The 18,732-nt window shown below is 42.9% G+C and overlaps 1 protein-coding gene across 4 annotated transcripts in view; it reads left to right on the plus strand.

Moving 5' to 3' along the window:
- LOC132158018 (LIM domain-containing protein 1-like) overlaps nucleotides 1-16,251 on the plus strand; it is a 45,033-nt gene extending 28,782 nt beyond the window's left edge. For all 4 annotated transcript variants that reach the window (XM_059567263.1, XM_059567262.1, XM_059567261.1 and 1 more), the window contains 4 exons: nucleotides 10,380-10,510; nucleotides 12,035-12,086; nucleotides 15,706-15,774; nucleotides 15,964-16,251. In XM_059567263.1, coding sequence (XP_059423246.1) covers nucleotides 10,380-10,510; nucleotides 12,035-12,086; nucleotides 15,706-15,774; nucleotides 15,964-16,107 — 396 coding nt within the window. In that variant the 3' untranslated portion in view covers nucleotides 16,108-16,251. The remainder of the gene's footprint in view (nucleotides 1-10,379; nucleotides 10,511-12,034; nucleotides 12,087-15,705; nucleotides 15,775-15,963) is intronic.
- The last annotated feature ends 2,481 nt before the right edge of the window (nucleotides 16,252-18,732 follow it).

Here is an 18,732-nt window from a genome sequence, read left to right on the forward strand (position 1 = left end):
CTGTGAGTGCGCGAGCGCTCGTGAAACTTTGGTGTTTCGCCCTTTTTCTATCGTGTTTAATGATTTTGATTAATATGCACGAGGGAGAGAGAGAGCAAGAAGCGCTCGTTTTGTTTGAAGACTGTGAGTGCTCGCGTGCAGCAGGGGCTCTCTCTCGTACGCGCCCTGTCAGGCGCAGCAGTCATTCTATTCTACAGCCGATCAAATAAGGCTTTGACAGCCGCCAAAAAAAAAGATCAATGCAGAAAAACCCCTGGATTGGTTATATAACGTTGGACAGAATGTTGATCCGGCCATCGCGTATATTCAGCGCACATAAGGTAAACGTTTTGCAAACGTTTTTTAGAGAAATAAAAACAGGTCGACGAATCGATACGCATATTTTGCGTCTACGTATTTTTTGCGTCGACGTCATCGATGACCTCGACGCGTTGTCTCAGCCCTACCCCTCATGTTGAGGAAAGCGATGCTTGAAGTGTATAAACACAAACACACTGGCTGAATGGAGCCCAAGGAACCAAGGTCTAATCATCTCAAGAAAGGGAACGAGGCAGAGCACGTAACCCTTACCGTACATGATTTCAGAAAGTGCACAGAGTCTTGCGTGCACTTACCACTTACGTGGATTTTAGAAAGCGTGCAAAGTGTTCACGTGCACACTGAACACCATGTGGTTTTGAGAAAGTACACAAAGTTTAGCGTGTGTACCTAAAGGTTCCTAAGCATCGCAGAGGCACTGAATCGCATGGGAGAGGCAAGCTCAATTTTACAAACCTCGGGCGAGGGTAGCATCACCTAAGGCAGCATATACAAGAAGACTTCTGTAACTGTCACCTCCACTTCCCGCTAGATGCGACAGCACCACTAAGCGGCCAGGAGACCCCTCAGGGTGACCTGGCCGGACATCCATGAAATTCCCTGCAGTGCTGTGCCAGGTCTAATGATCAAAGAGTCTCCCGCAGAAGCCTGTGATCTCAGCCGCCTTATACCGGAACATGAAGCCGGATGGCTGGTGCTGGCGAGTGTTTAGTTAACGCTGTAATTGAGCACTGGAAACTCACAGAGTTTATTAGTAGACACATAACCACCAGCAATTTAATACACAAGTGTATATACAGACAGAGGTGGGTAGAGTACCCAAAAACTGTACTCAAGTAAAAGTAAAAGTACTTCTAGAAATATTTACTCCAGTAAAAGTACTAGTCTGAATAGTTACTTGAGTAAGAGTAAAAGAGTATCGGATAAAAAATCTACTCAAGTAGTTAGTTACTAGTTACAACCCGAATTCCGGAAAAGTTGGGAAGTTTTTTAAATTTTAATAAAATGAAAACTAAAGGAATTTCAAATCACATGAGCCAATATTTTATTCACAATAGAACATAGATAACGTAGCAAATGTTTAAACTGAGAAATTTTACACTTTTATCCACTTAATTAGCTCATTTAAAATTTAATGCCTGCTACAGGTGTGACGCTAACAATGGAGGACAGGAGGCAGATGCAAGTAAAGGTAGTTTATTGACAGGAGTTGTGATGGATGAATGCTGGTGAGTGACGCAGGAACCACGATGGCAGCACAGACAGGTGGGTAGGTGATTTGAGTGCGTTGGTAGAGATGACGGTGGTGGTAGATCGGTGATCCGTGGTGATAATCCGTGAGTGACTGTGATAATCCAAAGTAGACCGAACAGGAAACAGGGCAAGGACAGGAACACAGGAGCACGAATAGACATCAACACATGGACCTCAAACAACGATCTGACAAACAGGAGACGAAAGACAGGGCGTTATATAGGCGGTTGGAATGAGATGCACCTGCCGCTGATCAGGCGATCAGTGGCCACACCCACATGAACCAATCAACATGACATAACATGACTACAGCTGGAGACGGTGCGTTCACGAACCGTGACAGTACCCCTCCTCCTAAGGACGCCTCCTGGCGTCCCCAGAATCTCTTACCTGTCGATTGTAATCATCGATAAGGGAGTGATCCAGGATGTCCCTGGCAGGTACCCAACTTCTCTCCTCCGGACCGTAACCCTCCCAGTCCACCAAGTACTGAAATCCGCGTCCCCTCCTTCTAGAGTCCAGAATACGATTTACCAAATAGGTGGTCTCCCCATCTACGAGACGCGGCGGGGGAGGGACCGGGGTAGGCGGATTAATGGGAGAATGAAATACGGGCTTAATTTTGGACACATGAAAGGCGGGATGAATTCTCCTGTACGTAGGAGGGAGTTTAAGGCGGACTGCCACCGGACTAATGATTTTGGTGACAGTAAACGGGCCAATAAATTTGGGAGCCAATTTATTAGATACGGACCGGAGAGGAATATTCTTGGTTGAAAGCCACACCTTTTGACCCACGACGTATACGGGAGGCCTAGACCGGTGGCGATCGGCCTTGGCCTTGGTGCGCGCCCCCGCTTGGAGTAGAGTCTCACGGGCTCTGGTCCAAGTGCGGTGGCACCTCTGGACGAAGGCGTGAGCGGAGGGGACCGCAACTTCGGATTCCATACTGGGAAAAATAGGTGGCTGGTAACCTACACTACAATCAAAAGGAGATAGGCCCGTAGCTGATACTGGTAAGGTATTGTGGGCGTACTCCACCATAGACAATTGTTGGCTCCAGGAGGAAGGATTCTTGGAGACCAAACATCGCAACACCCTTTCCAAATCTTGGTTGGCTCTCTCGGTTTGACCATTGCTCTGGGGGTGAAACCCTGAGGACAGACTTACAGTCGCTCCCAGTAGTCTACAGAATTCTTGCCAAAATTTAGCCACAAATTGGGGTCCCCTGTCGGAAACCACGTCTATCGGGAGGCCATGTAAACGAAAGACGTGGTCTACGACGGTCAACGCTGTCTCCTTGGCTGAGGGTAATTTGGGCAAGGGAATAAAGTGGGCCGCCTTCGAGAACCGGTCCACCACGGTTAAAACTACCGTGTTTCCCTGGGAGGGTGGGAGGGCGGTAATAAAATCTAGAGCGATGTGGGACCAGGGTCTCGAAGGAACCGGCAGCGGTTGGAGTAACCCATCAGGGGGCCGATTGGAAGTCTTACCAGTGGCACAAACCGAGCAAGCCAAAACAAAACTGTGAATGTCGCGAGCCATAAGTGGCCACCAGAATCGTTGCTTGACTAAAAATCTAGTACGGTTAACCCCTGGATGGCAAGCTACATTCGAGCAATGTCCCCTCTGGATAACGTTGGACCTTAATCCCTCCGGCACAAATAAACGGTTCGGTGGGCACCCGGGCGGAGGCGTTACCCCTTTTAAGGCCGTTCTGACCTTCGATTCGATCTCCCATGTGAGAGTGGAGACCACTAATGTCTCAGGAAAAATACACTCGGGAGTGGACGGGCGTTCGGAATGGTCAAAAATACGCGACAAAGAATCGGGTTTGATATTTTTGGAACCCGGGCGGTACGAGATAGTAAAGCCAAAACGTCCGAAAAAAAGTGCCCACCGAGCCTGCCTGGAGTTCAACCTCTTGGCGGTGCTAATGTACTCTAAATTCTTGTGGTCAGTCCATACTATAAAAGGAACCCCCGATCCCTCTAACCAGTGTCGCCATTCCTCTAATGCCATCTTAACTGCCAACAATTCTCGGTTACCAATATCATAATTTCGTTCTGCCGGAGATAAACGATATGAAAAATACGCGCAAGGGTGGACCTTGTCGTCTAAGGGAGAACGTTGAGATAACACCGCTCCTACCCCCACCTCTGATGCGTCGACCTCCACCACGAACTGACGTGTAGGGTCAGGGGTAATCAGAATAGGGGCTGAAATGAAACGGCTCTTCAGTTTGGCAAACACAGCCTCAGTTGTGTCCGACCACCTGAACGCAGTCTTGGCGGAGGTCAAGGCGGTCAGAGGTGCGGCTAGTTGGCTGAAGTTGCGAATAAAACGCCGGTAGAAGTTAGCGAACCCCAGAAACCTCTGTAGGGCCTTACGGGAATCTGGGCTTGGCCATTCTACCACAGCCTTAACCTTCTCGGGATCCATGCGTATTCCCTCAGTCGACACGATATACCCCAAAAATGGAATTGACTGTGCATGAAATTCGCATTTCTCCGCCTTGACAAAAAGCCCATTCTCTAGCAACCTCTGAAGCACTCGTTGGACGTGCTGCACATGTTCCTGGAGAGAAGAAGAAAAAATCAATATGTCGTCCAGGTAGACATAAATGAACTGATCGATCATATCTCGCAGCACGTCGTTGACAAGTGCCTGGAAGACCGCTGGGGAGTTGGAGAGCCCAAAGGGCATAACCAAGTATTCAAAGTGCCCTCTGGGGGTGTTAAAAGCGGTCTTCCATTCATCCCCCTCCCTGATCCGAACCAAATGATACGCATTGCGTAAGTCCAGTTTTGTGAAAATTGACGCTCCCTGCAACCTCTCGAAGGCCGAAGACATCAACGGCAAAGGATAAGTATTCTTTACCGTGATGTTGTTCAGTCCCCGGTAATCAATACAAGGTCGCAGAGATCCGTCCTTCTTTCCCACAAAAAAGAACCCCGCCCCCGCAGGAGAAGAGGAAGGGCGGATGAATTTAGAAGCTAGAGAATCAGAAATATATTTCTCCATAGCCTCCCTCTCTGGAACAGAAAGTGAATAGAGTTTGCCCTTAGGCGGAGACTTACCTGATAGTAAATCTATGGCACAGTCGTAAGGACGATGCGGAGGAAGAGAAGCAGCCCGAGACTTACTGAACACTTCCTTCAGATGGAGGTACTCAGCGGGCACGTTAGACAAATCCACCGCCTCCTCCTGCAACACAGACACAGACACAGACGGACAGGCAGACACTAGACAAGACTCATGACATCTTTTACACCAAGACAAAACGGAGTTAGAGAGCCAGTCAATGCTAGGGTTGTGGAGGAGGAGCCAAGGGTGTCCGAGGACAATGGGTGCCAGGGGAGAGTCAAGGATGTGAAAAGAGATGGTCTCAGAGTGATTGCCAGAGGTGATGAGTGTAATGTCTTCAGTGATGTATGATATGGTGGGAAGTTGCTGACCAGTGAGGGCGTGAACCGTGATGTGGTGCGGAAGAGGTCTGAGGGGAATGTGGAGCTTGTGGGCTAATGTGCTGTCCATGAAGTTACCCTCAGCCCCGGAATCCAGTAGTGCCTGACAGTGATGTGTCTGTGCTGACCACCGCAGCCATACCGGGAGGAGCGTAGAAGATGATGGTGATGATGATGATGATGATGATGAGGTCTTCTCGGCGGAGATCCCACCCGATAGTAGCCTCATGCGTACTACCGGGCCTGGCCCTTTTACCGGACAGGCGTGGGCTCGATGTCCGGCTCCCCCGCAGTAAAGGCAAAGGCCCAGGGACCTCCGCCTCTCCTTCTCCTCCCGGGAAAGCCGAGCTCGCCCTACCTGCATGGGCTCGTGATCGTAGACGGGGCTGGCCACGTCCCCGCCGCTGAACCGCACGTCTGCCGGTCCCCTGGATGGGGTGTTGAGTAGCCCCCTCCTCTCCATCCGTGCCAGACGTGCATCGACCCGAAGGGCCAGCTCAATAAGTCCATTGAACGACGGGGGAAGGTCCAGGGCGTAGATCTCCCTCTGGACGCGGTCAGCCAGCCCATGCAGGAACATGTCCCACTGCGCCTCCTCGTTCCAATGGCACTCCGCCGCCAGGGTCCGGAACTCGATGGAATAGTCCGAGACGGATCTCTCGTGCTGGCGTAACTCCGCCAGCCTCCTGGCCGCCTCCCGTCCTGCGGCGGCCCGATCAAAGACCCGTCTCATCTCGGCGGAGAGCGCCTGGAACGAGGCGCAGCAAGGGTCCTGGTTCTCCCACACCGCTGTTCCCCACAATGCCGCCCTCCCAGAGAGCAGGGTCAGAACGAAGGCCACCTTGGCCCTCTCACTGGCGAAGGTTCTAGGCTGGAGGGCAAAATGCATATCACAATGGTTAAGGAAAGCTCTACAATAGTCGGGCTCACCCGAGTATGCTTCCGGAATCGGGAGGCGTGGTTCCGGCTGGGAGGGGACCTCCGATGGGGCTGGTGGAGCAGGCGGTGTGAGTGGCGCAGTGGGAGCTCGTAATAGCTGAAACTGTTGGGTGAGCTCGGACACCTGCGTCACTAAAGCCTGAACCGCGCGACCAGTGTCGTTAAGAGTCCGCTCCTGGGAGTCCATCCTCCGAACACTGGCGCTGAGGAAAACTTCGAGGGAGGAAGGTTGATTACTCGCTGCCTCCATGTTGGTCAGATAGTTCTGTGACGCTAACAATGGAGGACAGGAGGCAGATGCAAGTAAAGGTAGTTTATTGACAGGAGTTGTGATGGATGAATGCTGGTGAGTGACGCAGGAACCACGATGGCAGCACAGACAGGTGGGTAGGTGATTTGAGTGCGTTGGTAGAGATGACGGTGGTGGTAGATCAGTGATCCGTGGTGATAATCCGTGAGTGACTGTGATAATCCAAAGTAGACCGAACAGGAAACAGGGCAAGGACAGGAACACAGGAGCACGAATAGACATCAACACATGGACCTCAAACAACGATCTGACAAACAGGAGACGAAAGACAGGGCGTTATATAGGCGGTTGGAATGAGATGCACCTGCCGCTGATCAGGCGATCAGTGGCCACACCCACATGAACCAATCAACATGACATAACATGACTACAGCTGGAGACGGTGCGTTCACGAACCGTGACAACAGGTCTCAAAAAAGTTGGCACGGGGGCAACAAATGGCTAAAAAAGCAAGCAGTTTTGAAAAGATTCAGCTGGGAGAACATCTAGTGATTAATTAAGTTAATTGATATCAGGTCTGTAACATGATTAGCTATAAAAGCTTTGTCTTAGAGAAGCAGAGTCTCTCAGAAGTAAAGATGGGCAGAGGCTCTCCAATCTGTGAAAGACTGCGTAAAAATTTTTTGGAAAACTTTAAAAACAATGTTCCTCAACGTCAAATTGCAAAGGCTTTGCAAATCTCATCATCTACAGTGCATAACATCATCAAAAGATTCAGAGAAACTGGAGAAATCTCTGTGCGTAAGGGACAAGGCCGGAGACGTTTATTGGATGCCCGTGGTCTTCGGGCTCTCAGACGACACTGCATCACTCATCGGCATGATTGTGTCAATGACATTACTAAATGGGCCCAGGAATACATTCAGAAACCACTGTCGGTAAACACAATCCGCCGTGCCATCAGCAGATGCCAACTAAAGCTCTATCATGCAAAAAGAAAGCCATATGTGAACATGGTCCAGAAGCGCCGTCGTGTCCTGTGGGCCAAGGCTCATTTAAAATGGACTATTTCAAAGTGGAATAGTGTTTTATGGTCAGACGAGTCCAAATTTGACATTCTTGTTGGAAATCACGGACGCCATGTCCTCCGGGCTAAAGAGGAGGGAGACCTTCCAGCATGTTATCAGCGTTCAGTTCAAAAGCCAGCATCTCTGATGGTATGGGGGTGCATAAGTGCATACGGTATGGGCAGCTTGCATGTTTTGGAAGGCTCTGTGAATGCTGAAAGGTATATAAAGGTTTTAGAGCAACATATGCTTCCCTCCAAACAACGTCTATTTCAGGGAAGGCCTTGTTTATTTCAGCAGGACAATGCAAAACCACATACTGCAGCTATAACAACAGCATGGCTTCGTCGTAGAAGAGTCCGGGTGCTAACCTGGCCTGCCTGCAGTCCAGATCTTTCACCTATAGAGAACATTTGGCGCATCATTAAACGAAAAATACGTCAAAGACGACCACAAACTCTTCAGCAGCTGGAAATCTATATAAGGCAAGAATGGGACCAAATTCCAACAGCAAAACTCCAGCAACTCATAGCCTCAATGCCCAGACGTCTTCAAACTGTTTTGAAAAGAAAAGGAGATGCTACACCATGGTAAACATGCCCCGTCCCAACTATTTTCAGACCTGTAGCAGAAATCAAAATTGAATTGAGCTCATTTTGTGCATAAAATTGTAAACTTTCTCAGTTTAAACATTTGCTATGTTATCTATGTTCTATTGTGAATAAAATATTGGCTCATGTGATTTGAAAGTCTTTTAGTTTTCATTTTATTAAAATTTAAAAAACGTCCCAACTTTTCCGGAATTCGGGTTGTACTTTGGGTCATATATACTAAGCCTATCTTTATTTAGATATATAGATAAAATGTATGTAATGTATGAGTGCGTGTATAAATGTATATATTTCACTGACACTGTTAACACTGCAAAATCAATATCTTAATTATAGATTCGTACACACACATCTGCACTTTGTTGTTTCTGACGAGAGAATTCGCCAGAAAGAGGTCTCCAGTCAGCGAGCGAGTGAAGGAAGCATCGGCATTTTAGCGATGACTCATCTGAATGCCTCTGATTGGCCATTGCATTCAAAAACTCAACATAATCTTGTGTGATTGGTTATAATGCGCAGCCTTTTGGAAGCTGCATTCAACTTGACTCCCCTCTGTTATAAGCCACACACGTACAACAAACTAATGTCACAGTGGTATCGTGTACTGTAATCGAATGTAGCCCAAGTTATTACCTGTTGAACAGTAGATAGCACACGCAGTGTTCATCTAATAAGGATCTCCATCGCAAGCAAATAATAGCCTTTGCAGATGTGCTTTCAATTTAGTGCAGTTCCATAGCCACGTTTTCAACGCTGCTGATGTTAAACGTTACAACTCTGAGTGAACCGCTTCAGACGCTCAGCGCGTGCGGCAGGGAACTGAACGAATCATTCAAACTGATTCATGAACCAATTCACTCATTTGCCAATTGGTTTGATCAAGCATTTGAACAGAATTGACTCAAAAGAATGAATCATTCGCGAATGGGCATTGCTCATTGTCCAGAGAAAAGTACAGCGCGTTTGGAATAAACTGAAGCATTTATTGCATTAAGATAAAGTAACGAGAGGAGCGTCGCCCACAGTAACAGAGTAAAAGTACAGATTTTTCCCAAAAAATATACTCAAGTAAGAGTAAAAGTACCCATCTTTAAATATACTCCAAAAAGTATTAGTTACCCCAAAAAATTACTCAAGTAAATGTAACGAAGTAAATGTAACTCGTTACTACCCACCTCTGCATACAGAGAGGGTTACATACTCACCCACCCTCCTGCGCTGGAGCCCCGCTCAAGGGGCCCCTCCTTTTAGTCCGGACCATCAGTCAGGTGGTTGCTATGAACATAAAACCAGCCAAAAACATTATAGGAGACTCTTATGCGAGAGGTTTCCACCTAACCTCGATCAGGTGGAGAGCTGGTGGTTACAGGGGAATTAGGAAGGGGAGAATAAAAGCAGAAGTTAAAAATTCCTTGGTATCACTCTGATTTGGACGAGAACGCTGCCTCGTCTGGATCACATCCCTTATGTTCTGCTTATTTCCTCATGACCCACAATTCCTCTTACCCCTGCCCGCAGGTAGGGGAAGAGCGCGAGTCGCGACACTAGCCTTCTGTGCCCGTCTTTGATCCTCAGATCGAGACAGGCCAGGACCCCTATGTTGTTCGGGCTCGGACCTGGACCTGGACCTTCGTGGAACGAAGGATCTGAAAGCGGCAGAGCGCGCCTTCGTTTCCCTGAACTTCTCGATCACTGTCTCAACGGAAATACCAATAAGTTCTGAAGGCGAAACCTGAGTATCGAGAAAAAAACCTTTTCTTTCTCCCGATAAAAGAGAGATGGAAGAGAGAAAATGGTAAAGAGACGAATGAGAGCGGAGCTTTTTTCCTTGAAAAAACACTCACAATGCACACAGATTGCCTCCTCAAAGACATTGCGTGCGTGCTCTTCACCCAAACAAATGATGCAAAGATTGCGTGTGTCATCGGGTGTCAAATAACGCTGACACGTATGCACACATTGTCTAAACGCTTGCTAGTAGTCGCCATGATATACAGAGAAAGATCGCTCATACCAGTTTTTTCAGATGCAAGCTTCAAACAGAACAGTGAGTGAAGACGAAAAAGAGAATGACGTGTTCTCCCGGTGCCTGTTTATTGTCGTGCCGGTAGCGACGTCAGAGGCTGTAGCCGGCCAACAGGTTGTTGTTTTTTAAATGTATGCTTCAGACACAGGTCACGACGAGGTTTTCCCCATAGCGACCCCTAGAGGACGCAGTTCGAAGTTCCCTTGAAAGGGAACTATATCAGTCATAATAAGATAGATAACAATGGTACACAGCAAGTTAATTGTACCAAATTATTAATTTACTGTAAATAAATAGTACTTATAAACATGAAATAGAAGGATGTTTTCTCGCACATGGAAGCCCATCTCCTCTCATAGAGTCGTACTGTCATGAGAGGAGGCACACACACACACACACAAATGTCGCTGTTGTTTGGCAGCATGTGAACATGGTGTTCCTTCTCAGATCCTGCAGGCGCTGGGAAAGTCTTACCACCCAGGCTGCTTCCGCTGCGCCATCTGTAACGAGAGTCTGGATGGAGTGCCTTTCACTGTGGACACCGACAACAAGATCTACTGCGTGAAGGACTATCACAGGTGAGTTTGTGAGGAGCTGCAGGCCCACAGCCTATCACAGTTCTTTATTGATGGTTTGATAAGACTTCTTTTTGTGTCCAGAAGACTTTTAAGTACATAAACCTGCACTGGTTGTGCTGTGTGTTTGTTTTTATGTGCAGACCACAAGCATTGTTTTTTTTTTGCAGTACATTGTCTCTTTGCAAACTCACATTGACATGCCGTATGGTTTATTTTGCAGTCACTGGAGATTTTCCAATTGCCTTGTGTGTTTTCAATAATCTAAATGGCATTAACTTAGCCTTCACTTTCAGATATCATATTTTTGTAATAACTTTAAAAGTGAACACCATAAACTACACAGGCAGGCAAGTGCCAGCTATGTACTCAAGGTGGAAAACATTTACTGAATGATTGAACTCTGCGCTGAGGACAAGAGCAAATAGTTCATATCTGTTGTTACTTTATATCAAGAAGCCAAGACTTTTAGATCTGTGTCTACTGAAGCTGACTTTCCTGATAACTCTACCCTGGGAAATACTGATTTGAGTATAAAGTGTTGACAACTAGTCCAGGTACTCCCCTATTTAGTTAAGTTTGTGTCATGATGGGATTTCCTTTTTTAAAACTGCTTAAATACTGCATTCCATTAAAAATTGTCAATTTTTATTTTATGGTGAATTTTGGCTGGCAAAGCAAACTCCAGATGCATAAAGTCATATATATTTCCTTCAGTTGATCTGTGCTTTTTGATGTGCACTATTCTCCATAATTTCTTCCACAGGCATTTTCCTAGCAGTAGCTTGATGTAATGACATTTTATTTTGAGTTTTATTGGTCTTGAGGGTGAATGTGTGTATTTGTGCTTTGCTGAACTGCAAATTCTTCTCATGCATCCTTTGCCGTGAGCAGTGAACTAAGAGATGATTGCTGTTGTTCCAAAACCTCAGACATTCAGTCAGGTGGTGACCATATGGAGATGAAATCAAACGGTGCTTTTCCACTCAGTCCTTCTGGGATCGTGCTGTTCACGGTCCAATCGAAGAGCCAGCAGATCTGCAGTCTAGTCCAGTACCTCTATCCCACTCTTCTCAATCTGTCTTTCACCTCCAAGTCATGCAGTGGCCCAAAAAAATATTTGGGCGCACTTATAAATGTCTGATTGTCATAACAAAATATCAAATCAAATGGAAAAATAGCACTTAAGTTAAGAAAGAAAGAAATTATTTATGAGAGAGTCATTGAATTATTCACTTAACCAACAACATTGTATTCTTTCAAATATGCTGGTATGAAAATAAGTGTTGATTTTAAGAGCAGCAACATTAAAAGGATTCTCTATTTTATGTAAAAACAAGAAACATAACTAATTCACTTGTTGGTTAAAATTAATTGCAAAAATGGTTAGTTCTTAGAAAAGATCTAGCATCCTTTGCCTGAAGACATATTTTATTTGTATGCAACTATGTCACAGTCTTGTACTCTGGATAAAGAGTCATGCTGATATGATTTGAATTGATTTATTTCTTGTCTTCTCTTCTTCAGAGTTCTTGCTCCTAAATGTGCAGCATGTAATCAGGCGATCCTGCCCTCTGAGGTAAGATGCATATCAGGACCGTTTCAGCCTGCACTCCATAAACTCTCTTCACACAGAAATAAATCTCATTTGACTGTAAAAGGTAACCACTGAATCTGCCGCTGTATTCTCAGTCTGTCATAGAATCAGCTTCCTCTGTATTAGATCCACGTGTCAAAAATAGTCAAATCAAAATAGTTTCAAACTGTCCTCATCTCTGCCACGCAGCAGTGCTGACACACACCTGACTGATAAACACAGCTCAGATGAGCAGTGAGAGAGCGAGAGAAATGGAGATGTGTGAAGTGAAAGTGAGCAAAAGCAGCATTTATTTTGTGCACAGTTTGAACAAACTACATATTATTAATTATTATAAATGAGACTTGTTAACAATATTGCCAATATCCACACAGCTGACAGCTTTACCTGTGATAAGAATATTGTATGCTTGTAAAAGCTTGTTCAGTGTTTCAAACGGCAGAAAACGTGTAAAGATTGTAAACATTTTAACGTAATATAGGCTACATTTACCTCAGAATAACCATTCGGTGTCCATAAGCTCATCAGTCAGATAGAAAAATAAGTATAAAGATGAGCGTTCTGCTATATTTATGCGCTATTGCATTTTAATCTTTTTACTAAACCTGTTGTCTACATGATTCAACTCCTCCTATAAAACTGCAATTTACTAATTACAAAAAACAGGCTGAAAGTGTGAAAGAAATAGACCCTTAAAAATAAAGATTCTTCACGGAACCATTTTTGGATCCACAAAGAACCATTCAGTCAAAGGCTCTTTAAAGAACCATCTCTTTCTCAACTTTTTATAATCTGAAGAACCTTCTTTCGCCACAAAGAACCTTTCGTGAAATGTAAAGGTTCTTCAGATGTTAAAGGTTCTTTATGAAACCATTTAGACTTAAAAAAAGGTTCTTCTATGGCATCGTGAAGCACCTTTATTTTTATGAGTGTATGACATCATTTCCAGGATGCATTGAGGAGGAGCCCAAACTATACTCATTGGCCAAGTGATGCTTATGGTCCATGATGTTGGTACAGATTCTGTGTAATAAACAATATGTGACTGTATATTTCAAGTTGGAAAAGACATTTAGTTCCCACTTTAAGTGAACCTTAGTTCCCAGGTCATCTACAAAGATGGATTAATGCTGATAGTCAAGAAAAGATGAGATGACACATGACCGTATGATTGAAATGTTAAATGTAAAAATAATAAGAAAATAAAACACGTTTATTTTGTGGCACCTAAAAAAAGTAATAAGATTTTTTCTAATAGGAGCCAATGGCTCCTTACTAGATTTTGTTTTGTTTGGAGCCCTGTATACGTAAACTATGCAGAACATCTACGTCATTCCAGAACATTTAAACCTTCTTTAGGCCTGATACTGTGAGTAATTCAGTTAGCACTGATTACTGCTAAATTTGGGCATGTGTCATTTGTTAAAGCCCCCCCCCCCGATCTATAATTAGAGATGACCCGCGAGGCATGCTGCTCTCCAACACCAGCAACAGCGAGAGCTCAGTTATCATGCACCTGCACAGAGGCTCTTATGAGAAACTCTACAGGAATTCCTCCTCTCTGATCACAGCCGAGTGAAACATTAACACTGTTCACAGCTGAAACATCGCGATTCCCAGAAAAGAAAAAAAGCATAGTTCACCCAAAAATGACATGACTTTTCCGTGCTAAAACAGTTAATAGTAATACAACAGTTTATAGTGACAAAGATTTCTGGTTCAGCTATTCCTTTAAAAGCAAAAATAAACATGAACTAACCCATGCTTATTGGACGTATGTACTAAAATGTACATACAGATTAAAATCTTTGCAGATTCCAGCTTAAATGAGCACTAGAGGAAGTAAAATGGCAACAGCCTTTTTTCTATTCACACAACTGATGATTACAGGAGCAGGTTACTGATTAAGGAAGACTTCCCTTTGCATGGTTCACAATACTGTACAATACTATATAATGACCTCAGAACACTTTTACCACAGCGCATGATATATCATAATATGTACTCACCTTTGTAATAATACATTGCCATGGTCACATTTAACACATATACCTGTTTTGGAGTAAACTGAACACCCTATTTAGTACCAGTCGCTGGATACTTTACTTTGAGCGTGAATTAGGTTCTTCATCTGAACAGATTTAGAGACATTTAGCATTACATCACTTGTGAAGTCTCCTGATCTGTTTCTCCAAATCTTGGATGGCCTTTTTTTTTCATTTTAGGGTGAATTATTCTTGTAACTATTTAGTAGTGCTGTATGTGTGTGTATTTATATTAGTCACCTTTATTTCAAGTCACCTTTATTTATATAGCGCTTTAAACAAAATGCATTGCATCAAAGCAACTGAACAACATTCATTAGGAAAACAGTGTGTCAATAATGCAAAATGACAGTTCATCATTGAATTCAGTGATGTCATCTCTGTTCAGTTTAAATAGTGTCTGTGCATTTATTTGCAATCAAGACAACGATATCGCTGTAGATGAAGTGACCCCAACTAGTGCTGTCAAACTTTTAATCACGATCAATCAGATCCGAAAAAAAAGGTTTTCTTTAAATATATGTGTATACTGTGTATATTTATTATCAGGGTTGCACATAAGTGGTCCGCAGGTCCGCATGCATGACCAAAAAAAAAAAAAGGGCTGTGTAAATAAGTTCTGACAGTGCATTTGCATACCGACATGGTTGACAGCTGTTAATGCACAATTAACATTATAGATCCCAAACTGTAATACTGTAAGATTTCTATTCAAACTGAATTCATAAATATAGGCTACCCGCTGCCATTTTTAAAGCACAATGCAAAACTGTGACATTTCAATCACTTGATGCGCTTCAGTCGGTAGCCCTAAACCCAGAAGAGCATATGCTTACTTGCCAAGAACCCGCCAAAATAAAAGCCAGCTGATTTTAAATTTGAAAATGATGAAAATTCATCTTTAAAAAAAAAGAAGTAAATATTAGCATTTTATTTTTAAGTTTATTCTAAAATAGTTGTATTTGTATTTAATACTCTCTTTTTATTTAAAAATATAATAGTATCACACTTTATTATTTTGTTTATTATTTTATTTAAAAAGTGCAACAATATTATTACTACGATTAATAAAAATGTTTATAGTTGTATTAAATGGGTTACAATATGTTTAGTGTGAGGACCAGACCAAATCTACAGGTTCTCTTATGAGAACCAGGATGGAAAACCTATGTGCACACCTGTTTATTGTGTGTGTGTGTGTGTGTGTGTGTGTGTGTGTGTGTGTGTGTGTATGTGTATAAATAAAAACACATGCATTTATATATTTAAGATGTTATGTTGTTTAAATATGTATTTATATATAACATTAAATATAAGAATATAAATATATAAATCTATATGTAAATATTTTCAGTATATGTACTGTATGTTTAACTTCTTAACTCCAGGCTGACATTAACACAACAATTGAGAAAGTTTTTTTAGTTGTTAATTAATTAGTTAATAATAGTCATGTTTCTGTTTAGTTATTGGAGTAGAGACCGCTTTCACACTCATGCTGTATCATTGAGTGTGTTGTGATGTGTCGTCATCTCACTGGTTGTTTACTCTCTCAGGGATCAGATGAAACCATTCGAGTGGTTTCCATGGACAAGGACTACCACGTGCAGTGTTATCACTGTGAGGTGAGTTCAGCTGTGCTAATTTAATGTCATTCTCAATGGTTAGTGCAAGTAAAGAAACTTTTTGTTTAAAAACAAAACAACACTTCCACTTAAGGCCCGCATGCCTCAACATGTGTTAACAAAGATCTGCACATATCTAACAATGGAGAATGAATTTAGTGTGATGTGAGTGTGAATCTCTTCCCGCAGGACTGTCATATGGAGCTGAATGATGAGGAGGGTCACCGCTGCTATCCTCTGGAAGGACACCTGCTGTGTCACGGGTGTCACCTCAAACACATGGACCCTGCCGCCCCCCTGTCTACAGCTAACAGCTACCACAGTCAGTTTTAAACATCTGCCTCCCCCTAGTGGGTGTTCAGAGACTTCAACGTTTGCCAAAGATGCTCGCTCAGATATCCACTCGCCAAAAGTCACAGCTGAGATTGAGATCAAAAACTGTGTGAGACACATTATTATATATGTATTATGTCTGAATTATTTACCGTAGTGATTTCTTTTCTTTGCATTTATTAATATGTTATTAGATTGGATTTAAACGGAAAATAGTTTAACATCTTGTATAATATAAATGCTGTAAACAATAAACCATTGGCGTATGCAAAATTTTGCTACAGATAAGGCAACCATTACGTATATTATTACAAAACTTCATCTGAATTTCTCGAATGGCACTTACACCTTTATTTAATTGAAGGCGTGCTCAGTAACTGTTTTGATTCTCTTGTGCTGGTCAGAAGACTTATAATGACACCAAGCAGTGGAGATCATCCAAAAGCTTTGGTTACTGATGCCATTGCAGACATGCATAAACACACAATCATCCACAATTTATTACTCAAGAGAGAGTGTTAAATAAGAAGGAACTTTTTCAATGAGGAAAAATGACTAAGCGCACCTTTTAACAGATCAATGAAATAGGCATGCCTATTTATGAATGTATATTTATTATAATAAGCCCCCAGTTGCATGAACATTAGGTAGTAAGCTTTTAATTTTGTGTCCGATTCCATTTCAATTTAATGGACAAACATGAACATTAACTGTTTATTCCTAAAGCTAATGCGGATACTTGTTAATGTGTACGAAAACATATTTTCTGAGTGATCACATCAGTTAAATTGACTTAACAACATTGACAGTCTGTCATTTGAAATCAAACTGACCTTATTTTAGCTGAAGCTTATTTACTTTATAAATGTGAGATTTATTATTCAGCCATGCAATCAGGTGCATTTAAACAATGGAATATTGTTTATATATATATATATATTATAATTTGGCGCTTGGTGTTAATTGTGGGCCCTGCTTAGAAGTCATAGAAGAGGTTTATCAACTGTTATTCTGGATATCTTTGAAATGCTTTTATAACACTATTGCACTTGGACAGAATTCAGCAGTTCACTACAGCTGTATTACAGATGGCAGGTCAAACCCACGTCTTAACTGATTGGAAGACTTGACACCAATTACACTCAATTTAAGGCTGTTATTTCAGACTTAGAGACCTCTGTTAATGACCTTCATTGTCTGTACATTTTGTTCAGTAAAGATTTGTTATACAATGTTGAGATGTTTGCCAAGTTTGGTGTATCTGGTCATTAAAGCTATTGTTGAGAAATTCAGGTAAATTAAATATGTTTCCAATTTAGTTTCACAGAACACCAGATTGCAATTTGACCAGACAAATGTAACTCCAGTTTAGCTCACCTATATAATGTTTAAAAGTCACCACTGAAATCAGTAACTCATTAATATATGCCTGTTGTTTCTTTGGTTTTCACAATTAAGCTGTTGATTGTGTACAATGCCTTAAGTTCTCAGATCTCCCTCAGTGTTACTTATTTATCCATCTGCTCCTATTAAAAAGTATGATGTGATGCACTTATTTGATATTGTGTTATGCTGATTATTTAAAAAATTAAACTATTTTTTTTTCATCATTTACACTGAAAAAAATTATAAATGCAATGAACTGAACTCAAAGATCTAAAACTTTTTTTATGTACACAAAAGGCCTATTTCTCTCAAATATTGTTCACAAATCTGTCTAAATCTGTGTTAGTGAGCACTTCTCCATTGCCGAGATAATCCATCCACCTCACATGTGTGGCATATTAAGATGCTGATTAGACAGCATGATAATTGCACAGGTGTGCCTTAGGCTGGACAAAATAAAAGGCCACTCTGAAATGTACAGTTTTATCTTACAGCACAATGCCACAGATGTTGCAAGTTTTGAGGGAGCGTGCAATTGGTATGCTGACTGCAGGACTGTCCACCAGAGCTGTTGCCCATGAACTGAATGTTTATTTCTCTACCATAAGCCATCTCCAAAGACGTTTATGAGAATTTGGCGGTACATCCAACTGGCCTCACAACCACAGACCATGTGTAACCACACCAGCCCAGGACCTCCACATCCAGCATCTTCACCTTCAAGATCCTCTGAGACCATCCACCCGGACAGCTGCTACAACAATCTGTTTGCATAACCAAAGAATTTCTGCACAAACTGTCAGAAACCGTCTCAGGAAAGTTCATCTGCATCCTCGTCGTCCTCATCGGTGTCTCAACCTGACTGCAGTTCATCATCGTAACAATTGAGGGGGCAAATGCTCAAATTTGATGGCGTCTGGCACTTTGGAGAGGTGTTCTCTTCACAGATGAATCCCGGTTTTCACTGTACAGAGCAGATGGCAGACAGCGTGTATGGCATCTTGTGGGTGAGCGGTTTGCTGATGTCAACGTTGTGGATCGAGTGGCCATGGTGGTGGCGGTATGTTATGGACAACTAACACAGGTGCATTTTATTGATGGCATTTTGAATGTACAGAGATATCGTGTCAAGATCCTGAGGCCCATTGTTGTGCCATTCATCCACGACCATCACCTCATGCAGTATGATAATGCACAGCAATAATCATGCTGTCTAATCAGCATCTTGATGCCACACTT

This window comes from Carassius carassius, chromosome 15 (genome assembly GCF_963082965.1).
Source record: "Carassius carassius chromosome 15, fCarCar2.1, whole genome shotgun sequence".
NCBI lineage: Eukaryota > Metazoa > Chordata > Actinopteri > Cypriniformes > Cyprinidae > Carassius > Carassius carassius.